The 17,975-nt window shown below is 37.3% G+C and overlaps 1 protein-coding gene and 5 non-coding genes across 6 annotated transcripts; all 6 read left to right on the top strand.

The window, feature by feature from the left end:
- Positions 1-9,084: 9,084 nt before the first annotated feature.
- Positions 9,085-9,438, top strand: LOC103496034 (uncharacterized). Its single transcript, XM_008457749.2, has one exon. It carries the CDS (start codon positions 9,085-9,087, stop codon positions 9,436-9,438), a length of 354 nt encoding a protein of 117 aa, XP_008455971.2.
- A 6,577-nt stretch (positions 9,439-16,015) lies between these two features.
- Positions 16,016-16,114, top strand: LOC127144117 (small nucleolar RNA Z157/R69/R10). Its single transcript, XR_007815738.1, has one exon. It is a non-coding gene; the product is annotated as a small nucleolar RNA Z157/R69/R10 (small nucleolar RNA).
- Positions 16,115-16,173: 59 nt separating this feature from the next.
- On the top strand, positions 16,174-16,260 carry LOC127144122 (small nucleolar RNA R11/Z151). Its single transcript, XR_007815743.1, has one exon. It is a non-coding gene; the product is annotated as a small nucleolar RNA R11/Z151 (small nucleolar RNA).
- A 103-nt stretch (positions 16,261-16,363) lies between these two features.
- Positions 16,364-16,475, top strand: LOC127144124 (small nucleolar RNA Z152/R70/R12). The gene has a single exon (XR_007815745.1). It is a non-coding gene; the product is annotated as a small nucleolar RNA Z152/R70/R12 (small nucleolar RNA).
- A 62-nt stretch (positions 16,476-16,537) lies between these two features.
- LOC127144132 (small nucleolar RNA snoR80) lies at positions 16,538-16,661 on the top strand. Its single transcript, XR_007815751.1, has one exon. It is a non-coding gene; the product is annotated as a small nucleolar RNA snoR80 (small nucleolar RNA).
- Positions 16,662-16,846: 185 nt separating this feature from the next.
- LOC127144110 (small nucleolar RNA SNORD36) lies at positions 16,847-16,927 on the top strand. The gene has a single exon (XR_007815731.1). It is a non-coding gene; the product is annotated as a small nucleolar RNA SNORD36 (small nucleolar RNA).
- The last annotated feature ends 1,048 nt before the right edge of the window (positions 16,928-17,975 follow it).

The raw sequence follows: 17,975 nt of genomic DNA, 5'->3' as shown, positions 1-17,975 counted from the left end.
GTAGTTCGTTTTAAACGATAGGTTTCAAATTTAAACGATCATGTGAATCATAATACACGATCTCGGGCCTTAGTTGCACCCGAAATGCCCCAGGATGAAAGAATCCTACCTTTAATTCATTCATTAGGTATACAATGCCCTAAGATGCTCTGGGATGAAAGAATTCTTTCTTTAATTATTAGATCTCGGGCCTTAATGGCATTGAGATGAAAGAATTATGCCTTTATTTTATTCGATCTCGAGCATACATTGCCCTAAAAGGACTCGAGATGAAAGACTTTTGCCTTTAGTTATTCGATCTTGGGTCTTAGTGACACAGAGATAGCCTTGGATGAAAGAATTCTGCCTTTATTTTATTCAATATCGAGTATACATTGCCCCGACATGAAAGGCTTCTACCTTTAGTTATTCGATATTGGGCCTTAATTGCACTGAGATGATTCATGATTAATAAATTGCAAAGAAGATATAAATTGTAAGGGATATATGAAATTTATGAAAAAATGATCGCTCGTCATGAGCTTTTCTTATTTTGTTATACAGGCCGTAAATGTTTTTTCTTATATTTTTGTAAATTACTCTTAATTAATATTAATAATAATAATAATAACAATATTAAATCAAATCTCGATCAATCCAATTGAATTAATTCGAATCTTTATTCAAATTTTTCAATATTTAAATCTTATTCAAATATCACTTGTTTCTCAAAAACTCATTAATTATATTAATATCATTAACGAAAATTAATTCGAACTATTTGAATTTTTTATCACCCTATTCTAAATTTTATTACCATAATGAGCTAGTTGAGAGACCTAGCAGACCTATAGATTATAGGCTTCAACGATCCGAGATTAACTTACTAAACTCTTTTACACCAAGTTGATCAACATTCGCTAAACTAAAGGGTCATTCCACAAGTCTCATAGTTGCACTCCCTTCACGATAGATATATTTATGTTCACCTAATATAACCATAGTTAGTAAGTTAATCCTTCATAGATTGTTCGGAATCTCAACTGGGTCAATTTATCATTTTACCCTTGAGATTATTTCTTGTTCCTTAAGAATCACTGATCCTATAATGAACAACTAGTTTAAGGTTCAACTTATAAACTGAATCCCTCTCGGGCCAATGAGAGGGTGGGGGCCTCTTGTTCAATGCCTAGAGTCAATGTATATATGAGAATAACCTAACTACTAACTTTAAAGAGGTTATGAGTGAATTCCAGCTTACACCCTATGTCCCGAATTATCCACCAAATCTTACTCCTAAAATGGGAGGCATATTGGACCAACGTTGATGAGTTTTCGTCACCTATGTAGATCTAAGGATAAGCCTGTGTGAACAGTCAATTTTAATATACCAATAGTGTTATAACTTAAAAGTGACTATTTTATGATCTAATTTTATGCAAACTTTTTACATAAGATGCCCCCACTTTTATGTCTCTACATGAACGATTTAGGATCAGATCATTTGTACTAACTACAAATGAGGTCGCATTTATAGTGTTACCAAAATAAGGCACTCGACCTTATTCATATAATATAGATCGTTTAGGCTATGAACTTGAACTGGATCAACATTCATGTTTCTAAATAAAATTCAAGTCTACAAGTTAGCATCTGGACCTTAGTTTATTGGATTCAAGATTATAGTACTCTATTTTACTAATAAATAATTTAATAATTAGATTATTAAATGTAATTGTTGATTAAGAAATTTTAGAACCAATTACAAATCGACATGTCATTTACTAAAATAATTGTATTTATGATTAACTAAAAATTGGCATGTGTCCCAAATTAAATTTAAAGATAAATTAGACAATTTTAATGATGTCACATGTTTTTATTATGACAATTGGATCAAATTAATTATTTTTGTTCAATTAAATATTATTTACTTGGGCTAATATTCAATTAAACCCAAAAATAAGCTTAATTGAGTCCAAAATTAAATATGACTCAAATCCATGTGATTGAACCCATGGGTATGGTCCATGGACCAGACCAAGCTCAAGTCCATAAAAGCCCACTAGGGAACTCTATAAATAGAGGAGTTCTCTTCATTTGTGGGGAGGAAAATTTTTAACTTCAGGTCTAGAGAGAATTCTCCCAAGAGATAGAAGACTCTTCAACTCCTGAAGTCGAATACCTTCGAAGATTGAAGCTCCTTTGAAGATACAAGCTTTCTTCCAAGACTCCAACTTCAAGAACACCCTCGAAGATTAAAGCTCCTTTGAAGATACAAGCTTTCTTTCAAGACTCCAACTCCAAGAACATCACGTGGTTTGCTTCCTCAAATTAAGCGTAAGCATCCAACCGAGAGAGAATAAGAGGATCAAATTCTAGAGATCGAACCACATTGCATCAAATCAACGTAAATACAACATCAACACAAGTTCAACTCCACGAACCAAATTTCTCTGAAAATCTCATGTGAACAAATTGGCACGTCCAGTGGGACCTCTCTACCCTCATCTCTCTCTCGTCATTCAAATCTACAAGAAAATCAATGGCATCAAAGAAGGTTGCATCCAAATCTTCTGTTGCAAGCGACGCTTACAGAGGATCCATCACCCACAGTCGTTCTAAGGGAATCACTCAAGAGCAGGATCAAGGTTCTAACGTCGCTTAGAGCATTCTCAAGCAATTGATGGAGTCTCCTAAAGCTGGAATTGTCCTCAAAGAAAATACTTTGTATGATAATTCTGATTCTGCCTCTAGCAAGTCAAAGAAAGAAGCACACCCTGACGTGATGTCTGTCATGATGTCTAATATAACGGTCGAGGCTGTTATAGTAGAGATGGAGAGAAAAGTTAACTTCCTGATGAAGGTTGTGGAGGAATGAGATCAAGAAATCACAGCTTTGAGAGAGCAGATGCGGACTCATGAAACTGTTGAGTCAAGTTAAACTCCTGTTGTCAAAGCTACTGATAAAGGGAAGAATGTGGTGTAGGAAAACCAACCACAACAATAATCAGCTTCTGTTGCTTCTCTCTCAGTTCAGCAGCTATAGGATATGATCGCGAATTCCATTAGAGCCCAGTATGAAGGACCGCCGAAAACTTCTTTCATGTACTCTAAGTCGTACACCAAGAGAATCGACAACTTGAGAATGCCACATGGGTACCAACCTCTAAAATTCCAGCAAATCGATGGAAAGGACAACCCAAAGCAGCATATCACCAATTTCGTTGAAACATGTTTGAATGCAGGATCAAGAGGAGACCAGCTTGTCAGGCAATTCGTTCGAAGCTTGAAAGGAAATGCTTTCAAGTGGTACACCGATCTGGAGCCAGAAGTCATTGACAACTAAGAACAGTTGGAAAAGGAGTTCTTCAATCGTTTCTATAGCACCAGACGTATCGTGAGCATGATGGAGCTTACAAACACCAAACAGCGGAAGGGAGAGCCAGTCATCGATCACATAAACCGATGGAGAGCTCTAAGTATTGCCCTAAAAGATCGACTCATCGAACTATCAGCTGAAGAAATGTGCACCCAAGGCATGTTTTGGGGACTCCTCTACATTCTACAAGGAATAAAGCCACACACATTTAAAGAGTTAGCAACTCACGCTCATGATATGGAATTGAGCATCGCCAGCAGAAGAGCTAAGAATTTTCCTATTCCTGAAGTAAGAAAAGACAGGAAGGAGACGAAGAGTGTTGAAAAGGTAATGAAGAGCACTGTGAACGAATCGGTGGTCGTAAACACGACCCCACTGAAGTTCTATAAAAGAAAAGAAGGGGAGCTGAAAAGAAGGATTATGGAAGCGAGAGACGACGTCTGACTTTAAAAAAAAAGTAGGAAAAAGTTTACCCATTTCCTGATTCAGAAATTGCTAACATGCTAGAGCAACTACTGGAGAAGCAGTTGATCCAGCTGTCGGAATGTAAGCGACTTGAGTAAGCAGGAAAGGTGGATGATCCCAACTACTGCAAGTATCATCGAGTCATCAATCACCCAGTAGAGAAATGTTTTGTGTTGAAAGAGCTAATTCTAAGGTTAGCCGTGAGAAAAAGATCAAGCTAAACCTAGAGGAGGTAACTCAAACAAACCATGCTGCAGTAACGATAATGTCAGAGGCTTTTTCTCTAAGATTGATTTTTTAGTAAAGGAAAAGCTTGGTCCAATTCGAAACCTTCGAGCCTGTAGTGGTCCAATTCCATCAAGAAGTTGCACCCGAGGATTCTCAAGAAAAAGAAAGATCGATCGAAGAAGACGATGAAGGGTGGATTGTTGTGACCTGCCGAAAGAAAAGAAAGTCAACTCTAATCCAAAAAGAGTCGCTTCTACAGAAATTATAGAAGAGGGAATAAGGCAAAAAAGAATAAGAAAAAGAAGAAGACTCGAAAACTTAAGCTCATGCACGAGGAAGATAAGGATTTTCCTCGACCTCAGCGCTTAGTAACCTTGGTAGAGTTCTTTCCAACAAGATTCCTTTGTGATCATCAGGATGAAAACCCAGGAGTTGTTGCATGTCATGCTATTAATGCAATAGAGGAAGAAAGCATCCCGCTAAGATCATTAGAGGAGGAAGAAGTGTCAAAAGACCTATCGAGGTTCAATGTGGATGATTTATTATCACTTCCTCAAGAAACCAAAAGCATCCTTATTAATACATTGTTGAATTCAGCAGCATCAAGTTCTAGTACTCCAACTGTGACATACGAGAGTACTCTTTATTGCATGTCTATAGACTTCTTAGATGAGGATTTACTGTTGGGATCTAAACTTCATAATAGACCCTTTTATGTTTTTGGATATGTTCAAGAACAGAGAGTCGACCGAATTCTCATCGATAATGGATGAACTCTCAAATAGTAAACTGGTAATTCAAGGTTTCAACCAAGGCAGCCAAAGAGTAATAGGTATGATACGCTTAGAACTCATAATTGGTGACTTGAAGGCTAGTGCATTGTTTCATGTTATAGATTCAAGGACCACTTATAAGTTGTTACTCAGTCGTTTTTGGATTCATGGAAATGGAGTAGTAACTTCGACATTGCATTAGTGCTTTAAATTTTATCAAGACGTGTAAAGAAGGTTAAGGCCAACTCTAACCCGTTCTCACAGACTGAGTCTCACTTTGCAGATGAAAAGTTTTATTTGAAGAATGACAATAGCCCAGAAGCTGTGCCTGTAGAAATTCCTCTTGTAAATAGAGAAGATAATTTACAGCTGAAATCACTTGCAAGCAAAGAACCACATAAAAGTATAGGAACCTTTCATTCTAGAAAGGGTGAGGCATCCACGAGCACCACAAAAAGTATGATCTTGATGGATGAAAAGACTTCAAACCCACTGATTTTGCGCTATGTCCCCCTATCGAGGCGCCAGAAAGGCGAATCACCATTTGTAAAGTTCCCGCAAGGCTTGAAAGTTGGTGACATGAAGTCCTAAAAGAAAGCTTCACTACACCGCTTACCAAAATAACTAAGCAAGAAATAAAGATAGACCTAACAGAAGGGTTCGACCCCAAAGCTTACAAGTTGATGGCAAAAGCAGGTTATGACTTCACAACTCACACCAAGTTTAAAAGTTTAAAAATTCACAGACAACCCAAGCTCTCCTTAATCCAAAAAAAGCTGTTACGGGAAGGACATGTTATACCTGTGTCAAGAAAAGGACCCGGATACAAGTCACCAGAGCCAATCCATATAATTAGAAAGAGGAAGAAAAAAGTGATTGACAGCAATCATATAACTGTAGGGGAGGTTGATAGTATGGAAGAAAAGGAAGGTGGCAGTCAGAGAATCTCAGCATTTGACCAAATTAGACCGCACGTTGTACGCACCACAGTATTTGAAAGACTAAGCGTGACAGAGACAGAAAGAAAATGCCACCAGTCAACATCTAGCCTTAACAAACGATCGGCCCTTCAAAGGCTAACTATGACCTTTAAAAAAGAGAAATGCACATGTCAAGCCTTGAGAGCTACAAGACCATCAGCCTTTGAAAGGCTAAGTGTGGCTAAACAGAAAGATGCACAAACACCCCGTGTTCCAATTTTTAATCGTATTAGGGATGGAGGCTCACATGTCAAGACTGGTTCTAGCATAGATACAAAGAAGAGGATTCCCAACATCTCGCATGTCAGTTTGGCGTCAAATTAAGCATACAGACGTCGAGAAATACCATGGTAAGGAGTTTTCTTGTGAGGTAAAGGGAGAGAGAGAAATTCATAGCAATGTTCCATCCCAAATGAAAAGAAAAACTTTTGTTACTCTCAATACAAGTCAAGGTTCCTTGAAGGTGAAAAGACATGATGTTATACTAACTAATCCTGAAAAGGAAGACTCAAAACAAGGAGAAGATGAAATCTCATGTCATCACATCACCATTCTTGAAGAATTAGAGATTAAAACCCCTGAAGAAGACACGGAAGATGTCCCACAGAGCCTAGAGGATGGTGGCCAATCTACCGTAGATGAGCTGAAAGAGGTAAACCTTGGTACAATAGAAGAACCACACCCAACTTTCATTAGTGCATCTCTCTCTAGTGAAGAGGAGGTAAGTACATGAGTTTGCTTACAGAGTATAAAGACATTTTTGCTTGGTCGTACAAGGAGATGCCAAGACTTGATCCAAAGGTAGCAGTCCATCATCTCGCAATTAAACCAAGGTATCAACCAATTATGCAAGCACAACGACGTCTTCGACTAGAGCTTATTCCCCAGATCAAGGTTGAAGTCAACAAGTTGATTGAAGCAGGATTCATTTTCGAAGTCAAATATCCTACATGGATAGCAAATATTGTCCCTGTCAGAAAAAAGAACGAGCAGCTTCTCGTTTGTGTAGACTTTCATGACCTGAATAATGCATGCCCTAAAGATGATTTTCCTTTACCCATCATAGAAATCATGGTTGATGCAACTATTGGACACGAGGCGCTGTCCTTTATGGATGGGTCGTCTAGATATAACCAAATAAGAATGGCTCTTTCAGATGAAGAAATGACAGCTTTCAGGACTCCAAAGGGAATATATTACTACAAGGTAATGCCCTTTGGATTGAAAAATGCTGGCGCCACTTATCAACGTGCTATGGAAAAAGTATTTGATGATATACTACATAAGTATGTCGAGTGCTATGTTGATGACCTTGTGATCAAATCCAAGAGACGACAAGACCATTTAAAGGATCTAAAAGTTATGTTCGACCGCATACAAAAAAGTCAGCTGAGGATGAACCCTCTCAAATGCGCGTTCGGTGTGACTTCAGGAAAGTTTCTTAGCATCATTGTAAGGCACCGAGTTGAGATAGACCAATCCAAGATTAATGTCATTTAGAAGATGTCAAGGCCAAAGAGTTTGCATGACCTAAGAAGTCTTCAGGGACGATTGACTTACATTCGAAGGTTCATCTCTAACCTGGCCAGTCAGTGCCAACCTTTTTAAAAGTTGATGAGAAAAGGAGAAAATTTTGTGTGGGATGAGGCTTGTCAGAATGCTTTTGAAAGTATAAAGAAATATTTACTTAATCCCCAGTATTAGGAGCTCCAGTACCTGGCAAGCCATTAATATTGTACATTATTGCACAAGAAAGGTCTCTAGGCGCATTGTTGTCGCAAGAGGAAGAGAAGGGAAAGAAACGTGCTCTCTATTATCTAAGCAGAACCTTAGTTAGGGCCGAAGTCAACTATTCTCCTATTAAGAAAATGTGCCTCGCACTTTTCTTTACCATCGATAAGTTAAGGCATTATATGTAGGCCTTCACGATCCATCTAGTAGCAAAGACGGACCCTATAAAGTATGTTTTGTCTAGGCTGATTATCTCGGGATGTTTAGCCAAATGGGTGGTTTTACTTCAGCAATACGACATTGTCTATATTTCACAAAAGGCGATAAAAGGACAAGCGTTTACAGATTTTTTGGCAGACCACTTAATCCCTTCATATTGGAAGTTATGTGAAGACTTGCCAGATGATGAGGTTTTCTTCACGAAAGTTATGGAACCTTGGACTATGTATTTTGATGGCGCAGCGCGAAGAAGTGATACGGGGGCAGGCATCGTCCTCATTTCTCCTGAGAAATATATGTTGCCTTATAGTTTTGCACTCACTAAACTGTGCTCAAACAATGTGGCTGAATATCAGGCCTTGATAATTGGCCTTCAAATGGCATTGGAGATTGGAGTATCAGTCATAGAAATTTACGGTGATTCAAAGTTGATAATCAATCATCTATCGCTTCAGTATAATGTGAAACATGAAGACTTGAAGCCATACTTCGCTTATGCTTGACAATTAATGGAAAGGTCTAACAGTGTGATGCTGGAGCATGTCCCTAGAACAGAAAACAAGAGAGCAGACTCATTGACAAATTTGGTCACTGCCTTGATGATGCCGAATAACGTAGCTCTAAATATACCACTTTGTCAACGACAGATTATGCCTCCAATTTTTCCTTAATGTCAGAAAGCGAACGTAACGACATCCCATTTGATTGATGAAGAAGATTGGCGTCAATCCATCATAGAGTATCTTGAGGATAGAAAGCTTCCAAAGGATTCTTGTCATAAAACTGAGGTACGAGAAGGACTACACGCTTTATTTATTACAAAGGAGCCTTATATCGTCGTTCTCTTGAAGGACTCTTTCTTCGATGTCTTGAAAAGGAAGAGTCGATAAAAGCTCTAAAGGAAACACATGCAGGTGTTTGTGGAGCACATCAATCGAGACCGAAGCTTCAATTTCAGTTGAGAAGAATGGGCTATTATTGGCCTAAGATGGTTTAAGATTCAATAGACTACGCAAAGAAGTGTGAAGCTTGTCAATACCATGAAAACTTCATACATCAACCTTCAGAGCCTCTATATCCAACCGTGGCTTCTTGGCCGTTTGAGGCTTGAGGACTTGATCTGGTTGGCCCTATTACACTGAAATCATCAACATGACATTCTTATATCCTTACAGCAATAGATTATTTCTCAAAGTCGGTTGAGGCCATTCCCTTGAGAGAGGCCAAAAAAGAGAACGTGGCGAACTTCATTCGTACCCATATTATTTATCGATACGATATTCCTCATCGGATCACGATAGATAATGGAAGTCAATTCTCGAATAGCATGATAGATAAATTATGTGAAAAATTCAAGTTCAAGCAATACAAGTCATCTCTGTATAACACAGCTGCGAATGGCCTAGCAGAAGCATTCAATAAAACGTTATGCAATCTTCTGAAGAAAATTGTCTTCAAGTCGAAAAAGGATTTGGAAGAAAGAATCGGTGAAGGATTGTGGGCTTATCGAACCACTCATTGCACTCTTACAGGGGTTACACCATATTCGCTCGTTTATGGTGTAGAGGTTGTCCTTCCCCTTGAAAGAGAAATCTCATCATTAAGAATGGCAGAACAAGAGAGGTTGACTACCGAAGACAATGTCAAGTTATGTCTTCAAGAGTTAGAAGTACGCGATTAAAAGCTCAGTAAGCATTGAAATGTTACCAAGCGAGAATGTCTAAAGTTTTTGATAAAAACGTCAAACCTCGCTCCTTTCAAGTTGGTGATCTAGTACTGGCTGTAAGAAGACCAATCATCACAACAAGACATACCGAAAATAAGTCCACACCTAAATGGGATGGACCCTACATAGTCAAAGAAGTGTACACAAACGGCACATACAAGATTGTTAATCGAAATGGATTAAAAATTGGCCCAATCAACGGCAAGTTTCTTAAGAAATTTTATGCTTAAAGTCATTGTCCAGTAAAAGAAAAAAAAATCAATTGAACTACGTTATGACTTGATCCCTATATTATAAAGGGTACGTAGGCAACTTAGGAAAACTTTAAGTTCAGTCACACATAAAAAATAATAATAATGTCTCATTGTCATCTCATATGTAAAAATTGCAAAATAAATGTAAATGTAGCCACACTAGAATAAAAAAAATTCTTTTGCATTATCATTCAACAATTTTTTTTACATTTACAAGGATTGCAACAAAAAAAATGGCGCAAAGGGGGCATAAATCAAAGCTTCCACTTCAAGTTCTTAAATTCTTCTCGTGCAGCTTCCATGCTCCTGCAAACCGTAGCCAGGGCCTCAATCGCTTCTTCGGTAATAGCAGAGGTGCCTTCAAGGGTGTTAACTTCATTCTGGAGCTTGACAACTTCTAGTTCTTGCTGGTCTATGGCCTCTGCTTTCTCGCAAGATAAGATTGACAGTTGTTGAGACTCAGCATTTATGCTCTGAAGTCTCCTCTTCAGTTCCTTCTTTTCTAAAGATAACTCTATGGTTCTTTCTTGAATAACTTTGGCATCCCCTCGTAGTTGTTCCATCAAAGTTAAAGCTTCCTCGATGGCAGAGGTCTTTTCATCTAATTGACGAGCTTTATCTATTGACAACAACTGTGCAGAATATGAAGATTGCACATCGTTGAAATTGTCTATCCTCTTAAGATAACTATTTAGATACTCTTCAAGAGGACTCAAGCCATCTGCATGGATCTTCTCAATCTGCGAGAGAACTGTTGCTATTTCTGGCCTAAGTCTTGGGATATATTCAAAAGGAGTTTGTATGATCTTATCTTGTATATCCTTCCACATACATAAGGTTGTTTTCTTGAAGAAGTTTGAAACCACCTTTTCACCAATCCACTGAGAATGTTCAGGGCTTCTCGTAATCTGTCTATTAGAAGCATCTAAAGGCGATTCAGAATACTTAAGGGGAGCATGTGTCGAGCTGACCTTCTGTAAGGGTTCTTTAGGACAGGCATCTCCTTTGAATGGAGGACTCCCAATGTCTTTTCCTCCCACTATCATCTTGCTTCGACGAATCTCCTTGAGAAGAGCAGTAGACGTAAGAACTGTTCGACTAGTTTAGAGACAGAAGTCTTCAAGGTACCAACTTCCTCCATGGCCGAATCAACTGCATGAGATCCCATCAAAGATTCATCGCTGTCTAGTTCTATAAAGCTGTCAAGATGGGAGTTCAAAGGTGACTGCAGAAGTAAACAATTAATTAAGTCATTTGTGAAGAAGATGAACAAAAAAAAATTTAAGAAAGGAAAATGTGCAAACCAGTGGTGGAACATTAGGGACTCCCAAAGCACTTGAACCCCTTCCGTCAGGATCATCACCTAATAACTTTGTTTTCTTCAAAGGTCTCTTCCAATGACGATCATTTTTACTGCTATCGCTCTCATCTTTATGCTCCTTTATCTCCTCTTCGAGAGTAGCAGCCATCGCCTCAACCAGGCGAATTTCTTTACCATCCAGGTTGCTCCCTCAGTTCTTGGGTAGTTTGGGTTGTAAAGGGGGAGGAATGACACTAGTCACCAAATGATGTATGTTATCCTCAAAATAGGTCCCGTGCCCCGTGGCCCACCAGTCTATAAATCGCTGCGTCACATGCTTGCAACGCTCTAACGAACGGGCAAGCAAGTATAACTCAGATAAAGTATTATGCCTCGTACATATTATCTAGTGATATAACATATTATCTGGTGTGATCGCAAGTGGCATGCCCCTATATCATTAGGGATATCCTGGTAAAAACCAGATTGTCATCCGAATCGATACGGACTGTATAATGTTATGATCCAAGTATTTCTACAGCGAGAGGACAAGTAGCTGGAACGCATGCTCACGAAATAAAAAGTCTGCAGAAACGATGAATCATGAGTATCAACCATGCGTTCATGTTTATTCCTGTTCTGGAGGTTAGCGTGCCACTAAATTCTTGCACCATTATGGATCAGTTCTCGTGCCTTATATTCGTCAAAATAAATAGACCCACCTTCGATGAAAAAGTTAGTCATCTTGAGGCCTCGAACTTCTGTAGGAAGTGGATAATGCGTGCCAAAATAATGGGCTAACTAGCCATGGACGTAATGCATGGGAAAGTGAAAGTCCATGCGTCCTATCGGATTGGAGGCTTTGGTTATCAAACCTAGCCCATGATATATATTCGCCAAAACTGGAACTGCAAGACTATAAATAGTGCCAGTAGCCATTAAGCTTGCAGCCATAAATACTCTGGAACGAAGAAATGATCCTTTCTGTGGAAATACGAAAAGGCATAACCAGCAAAATAAGAAGGTAGCTAAATATGTTTCATCCTTCAAATCGTTCCTGATTCTAAGTTTCGCAAATAACATGTTCTCCCTAGAGGATCATTCACGAGCCTAGATCTTCGAACCATCAAGGTTCTAGGTAGATTTGGAGCATGATGCCTTCTTTTGTTTCCGTGTGGTTGGCTTATCATAGCTTCTAGACCCAAGGTACCAAAATGAAATCCAGGAGCTAATAAATCACTTGCGAGTCGTTCTTAGAGGATGTCGTGCGATCCTTCCTCTGCGTACAAAATATTGAATAATACGCCTGGAAAAGATATTGACAGGATGTCGGAAAATCTCGCGAGGAGGTCAATTCCTTAAAAGAATGGATCCTTTCCTCGTAGAAATTTCCCTTAATGGGAAGACCTTCAAAGGATCATAGGTCTCATAAAGAAATGGATAATTCGTCCGCCATAGTATGAAGAGTATTAGTCAAAGGATACCATGCTTCACAAAATGCTCAAACAACATCACCATTACGATCATAAGTGTACAAAAAAGCCGTTACGGCACCATATAAACGAGCACTGTAAAGAAGTCACACATTTCGACCAACTACAAGCTCTAGCCACTCCCAATAGCAGTCAGTAAAGCAGAACTCTCCAGGGACCTTGGTCATAGCACCCCAACGTGTTTGGCCTTCAATTAAACGTTGTCCGAGAGTGAGAGCTCTGTCAAAATTAGAAGCCTCGTTATGGATAAAAGACTATATGACCCATGCAGTTTTTCTCACGAATAAAGGTATCTCCACAGACAATCTGGGAAGAATTAAGTTGTTGTCTAAACATGGCCAATGATCTGCAAAAGAGCCAACCCATGGCTTCTCCACAAGGAAACTAAGTCCATCTTCTCTTGGTTGATTTCTATCAGAATAAACTACAAGGTGTCAAACTTTAGACAAGAATCATTCTGTGAAGTAAACCATTGTTCTACAAAATAAGATCACCAAAAGCAAGTTAGTGTGCTGATAACGTGGTCTTGGAACAAAAGATATATGAAAGTAAAAGTGGACGGAGAAGGACTTCATGATAGAGTTGCATTGTCTATCATGAACAAACCCTAAGAAACAGGAGGACGTCATGATAGAGTTGCATCATCTATCATGAACAAACCTTAAGAAATAGGAAGGCGTCATGATAAAGACTCATCGTCTATCATGAACAAACCCTAAGGAACAGGAGAGTGTCATGATAGAGACTCATCGGCTATCATGAACAAACCCTAAGAAACAGGAGGGCGTCATGATAGAGACTCATCGTCTATCACGAACAAACCCTAAGAAATAGGAGGGCATCACGATATTGGCTATCATGAACAAACCCTAAGAAACTGAAGGACGTCATGATAGAGACTCATCGGCTATCATGAACAAACCCTAAGGAACAAGAGGGCATCATGATAGAGACTCATCGACTATCATGAATAAACCCTAAGAAACAAGAGGGCGTCATGATAGAGACTCATCAGCTATTATGAACAACTCTAAGAAACCGGAGGGCGTCATGATAGAGACTCATCGGCTATCATGAACAAACCCTAAGAAACAAGAGGACGTCATGATAGAGTTGCATCGTCTATCATGAAAAAACCTTAAGAAATAAAAGGGTGTCACGATAGAGACTCATCGACTATCATGAATAAACCCTAAGAAACCGGAGGACGTCATGATAGAGACTCATCGACTATCATGAACAAACCCTAACAAACCGGAGGGCGTCATGATAGAATTACATTGTCTATCATGAACAAACCGTAAGGAACAGGAGGGCGTCATGATAGAGACTCATCGGCTATCATGAATAAACCCTAAGAAACAGGAGGGCATCATGATAGAGTTGCATCGTCTATTATGAACAAACCCCAGAAGTTGACGGTCAAAGAAAAAAGACGTCGAGGAGGCTGTAACCTCATATATACTTGCATGGGACCTTCAAAGGCTTGCAAAAAAAAAAAAAGAGAAAAAAAGAGGGAAAAGAGAAGTTGTTTCTCTCATACCTTTGTTCTGCTTGATGAAAAAAGAATGATCAAGGTATAGGTCTATTTATAAGGCTAACATGTTCAATTCCTAAGAGGATTTGGAATGATTAAATAATAAAATAAAATTAAAAGTAAACAATCTTATGTTATTTTATCTTGGAATAAAATCTTGGATTTCACTTTTGAGATATTTAAATATATTTTAATAATTTAATTTTTTAAATAAAATTAAAGTTCAATAATCTTGTGTTATTTTATTTTGGAATAAAATCTCAAATTTCACTTTTGAGATATTTAAACATATTTTAATGATTTAATTTTTTAAATAAAATTAAAATTCAATTATCTTGTGTTATTTTGGAATAAAATCTCGAATTCGATAATTAAGCATGTTTAAATATTTTAAAATTTAGATTTTACCCCATTTTTATCTCAAATTTAAAATGGAGTCATAGATCTAACTTTATCCTAAGATTGAGATCTCGTATTTATCTCAAAATTAGATTTGTTAATTTTATCCCAAAATTAAAATTGGTCATTCCAAATTCTTCAGGACAAATTAGGGTATGCTAGAAATCTCATCTTTGTCTCAAATTAAAATATGGTTCAAAATTTTATCAAAAAAAATTAATCAACAAATTTTTATCCTTAAATCAAAATAAGTTGGGGATAAAACTTTAAACTTTTCTCAAATTAAGGATTGACCATATTCCAACCTTTATTTAAAATTTAAATCAAACTAATGTACTAAATTCATAGTTTGATTAATTTGATATATCAAATTGAGCAAAAAAAAATGTTTGTATTTAGACTTTAAACTTATCTTTTCGAGATTCTCCCATCCATACACGTGCGTAAATCTTGAAAGGGACATTTGTCGAATAAGAAATTTTGGAATCAATTACAAATCGCCATGTCATTTACTAAAATAATTGTATTTGGGATTAACTAAAAATTGGAATGTGTCCTAAATTAAATTTAAATACAAATTGGACAATTTTAATGACGTCACATGTACAATTGGAGTTCAACTTCACAAACCAAATTTCTCCGAAAATCTCGTGTGAACAGTAATTTACAAATGTTGAGTTTTATATCATAAATTTCAACCAGAACATTATGTAAATATAAGAATTCCCTAGCAGAAATTGTACGAAACAAACACAGTAATCAAAAGATTGTTAGATATCTTAAAAAATATTCGTACAAACAAACATAGTAATCTAAAGATGTTATCCGTAATTCCGGACATCTAAGAGGGCGTTTGGGGGAAGGGTTAGGATTATGGGGGTTAGGGTTATGTAATCCAACCCCCGTTTCAACACTTCTTAATCCTTTTTCAACTTTTCCCCAATCCTTCTTCACAACATTATCATAACACTTCCCCCAAACACATCTTATCATAACACTTCCTCCATAACCCTTCCCCCAAACACATCTTATTATAATCCTAGGTTTATCTTAATACTAGGTTTATCATAACCCTAACTCCCCATAACCCAACCCTTCCCCCAAACGGCCCCTAAGATTTCAATGATCTACATTTCCTAAAAAACAAACGGTGCGATTTTAAAAATTTAAAGTCAATTTGGTAGATAATTTACAAACAAGGGATTAAATAAAAACAAAAATTGTATTTCTTGTTTTCATAAATGTGTTTGGTGGGCTAAATTACATGTAAATAGTAGACCTAGTGTATTATGGTAAGGCCCAGCCCAGTAGCCGCCCCAATGAAATCTACAAAACCCCTAAACCAATTTAGAGCGAGAAACCCTAATTTCTCAGTCGATGGATGGCCTATAAATTCACCGTTCCACCTTATTTACAATATCGTCGTCGTCTCCTCCATCTTTTCGATTTTCTATCTCTGGAATCGAATGTTGCACACTTTCATATTTTTCTTGTTTACCTTCAACTTCAGTTCTCATCTTTTTTCTTTATAATCTATTTTTATTTGTTCTGTTGTGCTGTGACGAGGCAATTTTTGTGGACTAGAGTTTCTGATCCGGGTACAATTCCTGGGATCTGATTATATACCCTTGGCTGTCTGAGCACCTTTTTTTTTTCTATAATTTGTGTTAATTTCACTTCATTTTTGGACTGTGTATTTGATTCTATGGGCTTATGATGATATTTCAAATAAGCTTAGCGGATTTCAGTGAGATTTTTCTATCAATGATCTGATTGTTACACACACTGAAGCCTATTTTTAACTTAGTATATTAGATTTGTTGTAATGTAGCTTAGTTTAGTAATTGGCAATTCAATACGTTTTTCTCTGTTTATGATGTTTTGTTTACGTGGGGATGAAGCTATGATGAGATTAAACACTTTGATGTGTTATGGGCAGTGGACATAGCTTTTAGTTAAGTTATGCCGTGAGCCTATATACTAAACGACTTCTCCTTCCACTGAGCTTCTTTGTTGAGTTACAGCTTCATTTGTTGTTGAATACTTCTTGGTTTAGCAGATTGCGTCCATTACCAATTCTGGGGGATTTACGGTTCCTCTTGGCATAATGGCTCGGACGCAATAGCATTAATGTGGCCATCCTGATTGATGGTTAGCCTCAATCCCATTTAATCCTGGAAACACCACAAACATTTTTGCTAAAGCAACCTTTTTTGTTACCCCTTTTCATGTTTTTTTTAATGTTTTGTTCTCATTTGGGTAGTTGGTCACTGTGTATGGAATTTGATACAATTTAGGATTTGATTATGGATTAGCTGTACTTCATCATTTGGAGTTCGGTTCATTTGTGATTAGTGTTTTGGACATGAAATATGCATCTGAGCAAGTGATGATTTATATTCAACAAAGCTGATTAACATGTGAAGTTTATTAAATTCGAGCTTTTTAAAACTGATGCTCAGATAATATTTCTGTTCAATACATAGAGTGGAATTGAGTAGCTAATAATTTTTAACTAATGATAACTTTGAAAGTGCATCAGCAACAGGTGAGCTTGTTTTGAAGCGAAAGTGAAATTCCTGTTGTGGCATAAGGCCTAACATCATTCAAATGGCAATGTTATTTAAGATCTTTGTGGAGCTTGTTGAAGAAGCGAGCAAGCAATTTCGAGAGCCTAAATTAGTAATGCTGCTAACTCATGAAGAACATTGAGAAATAGGAATTTATGCATATGGTTTTATGTTTTTGAGGTAGTGTACTGAGACCTTTGAAACGTGTATCATCTGTGGTTATAAATCACAATTTTGAGTCATTTAAGGACGAAGTTCAAAAATTTTCGACTGAACAGAAAGAAATATCAATCCTTTAGAGAATACACTCCATATTCGTTCTATAATTCTGTTTGTTCACAACAATGATGAATCATATGTTATCGAGTTCAAAAATTCTGGCTCATGTTTGTAGCTCTGTACAAAAAGTTCCTTGAATAAATGGTATGGAATGAAACAATCATCCAGTATTTGGTAACAATTAGTCCTAAATATTGAATTTTATCAATCGTCTCCCGCTAAACTAACTTCGTTTTGAATGAGAGAGGAGCAACGTTGTGATAAGAAAAAAACTTTTACCCAACACTCTTCCTTCTTAATCTCTCTATTCTAGTGTTCTGTATTGATTCATCAGGAGATGACGAGATGGTTATCCACGTTGATGAACATAGAGAAAGAGGTTAATTAGGGATTATTTAGATCACAGGTTTGTTATAGAAATTGTTTAGAATGGCTATGAAAGATTTTATTCTGACGTAAATGCATTTTTGTTTTGTCTTCTAGAAGTACAAAACACAAAACTAAAAAGGTAATTATCCAATATGATTTGGGATTTTCAATGCATATTTTATTTGAGAGAAAAGTATATATTGTAATTGACCGGTTCGATACTAAAAATGCAAAAAATGGATACGGGAATTTAATTTAAGGATTGGTGAGAGTGGATTCCTTGCCTACATG

This window comes from Cucumis melo, chromosome 11, assembly GCF_025177605.1.
Source record: "Cucumis melo cultivar AY chromosome 11, USDA_Cmelo_AY_1.0, whole genome shotgun sequence".
NCBI lineage: Eukaryota > Viridiplantae > Streptophyta > Magnoliopsida > Cucurbitales > Cucurbitaceae > Cucumis > Cucumis melo.
The sequence above is the reverse complement of the archived record's forward strand: the minus strand, read 5'-3'. Positions and strand labels throughout refer to the sequence as shown.

Excerpts from the sequence above, each read along its gene's own strand:
- LOC103496034 (XM_008457749.2), top strand. The coding sequence starts at position 9,085 with ATGATAGATAAATTATGTGAAAAATTCAAGTTCAAGCAATACAAGTCA.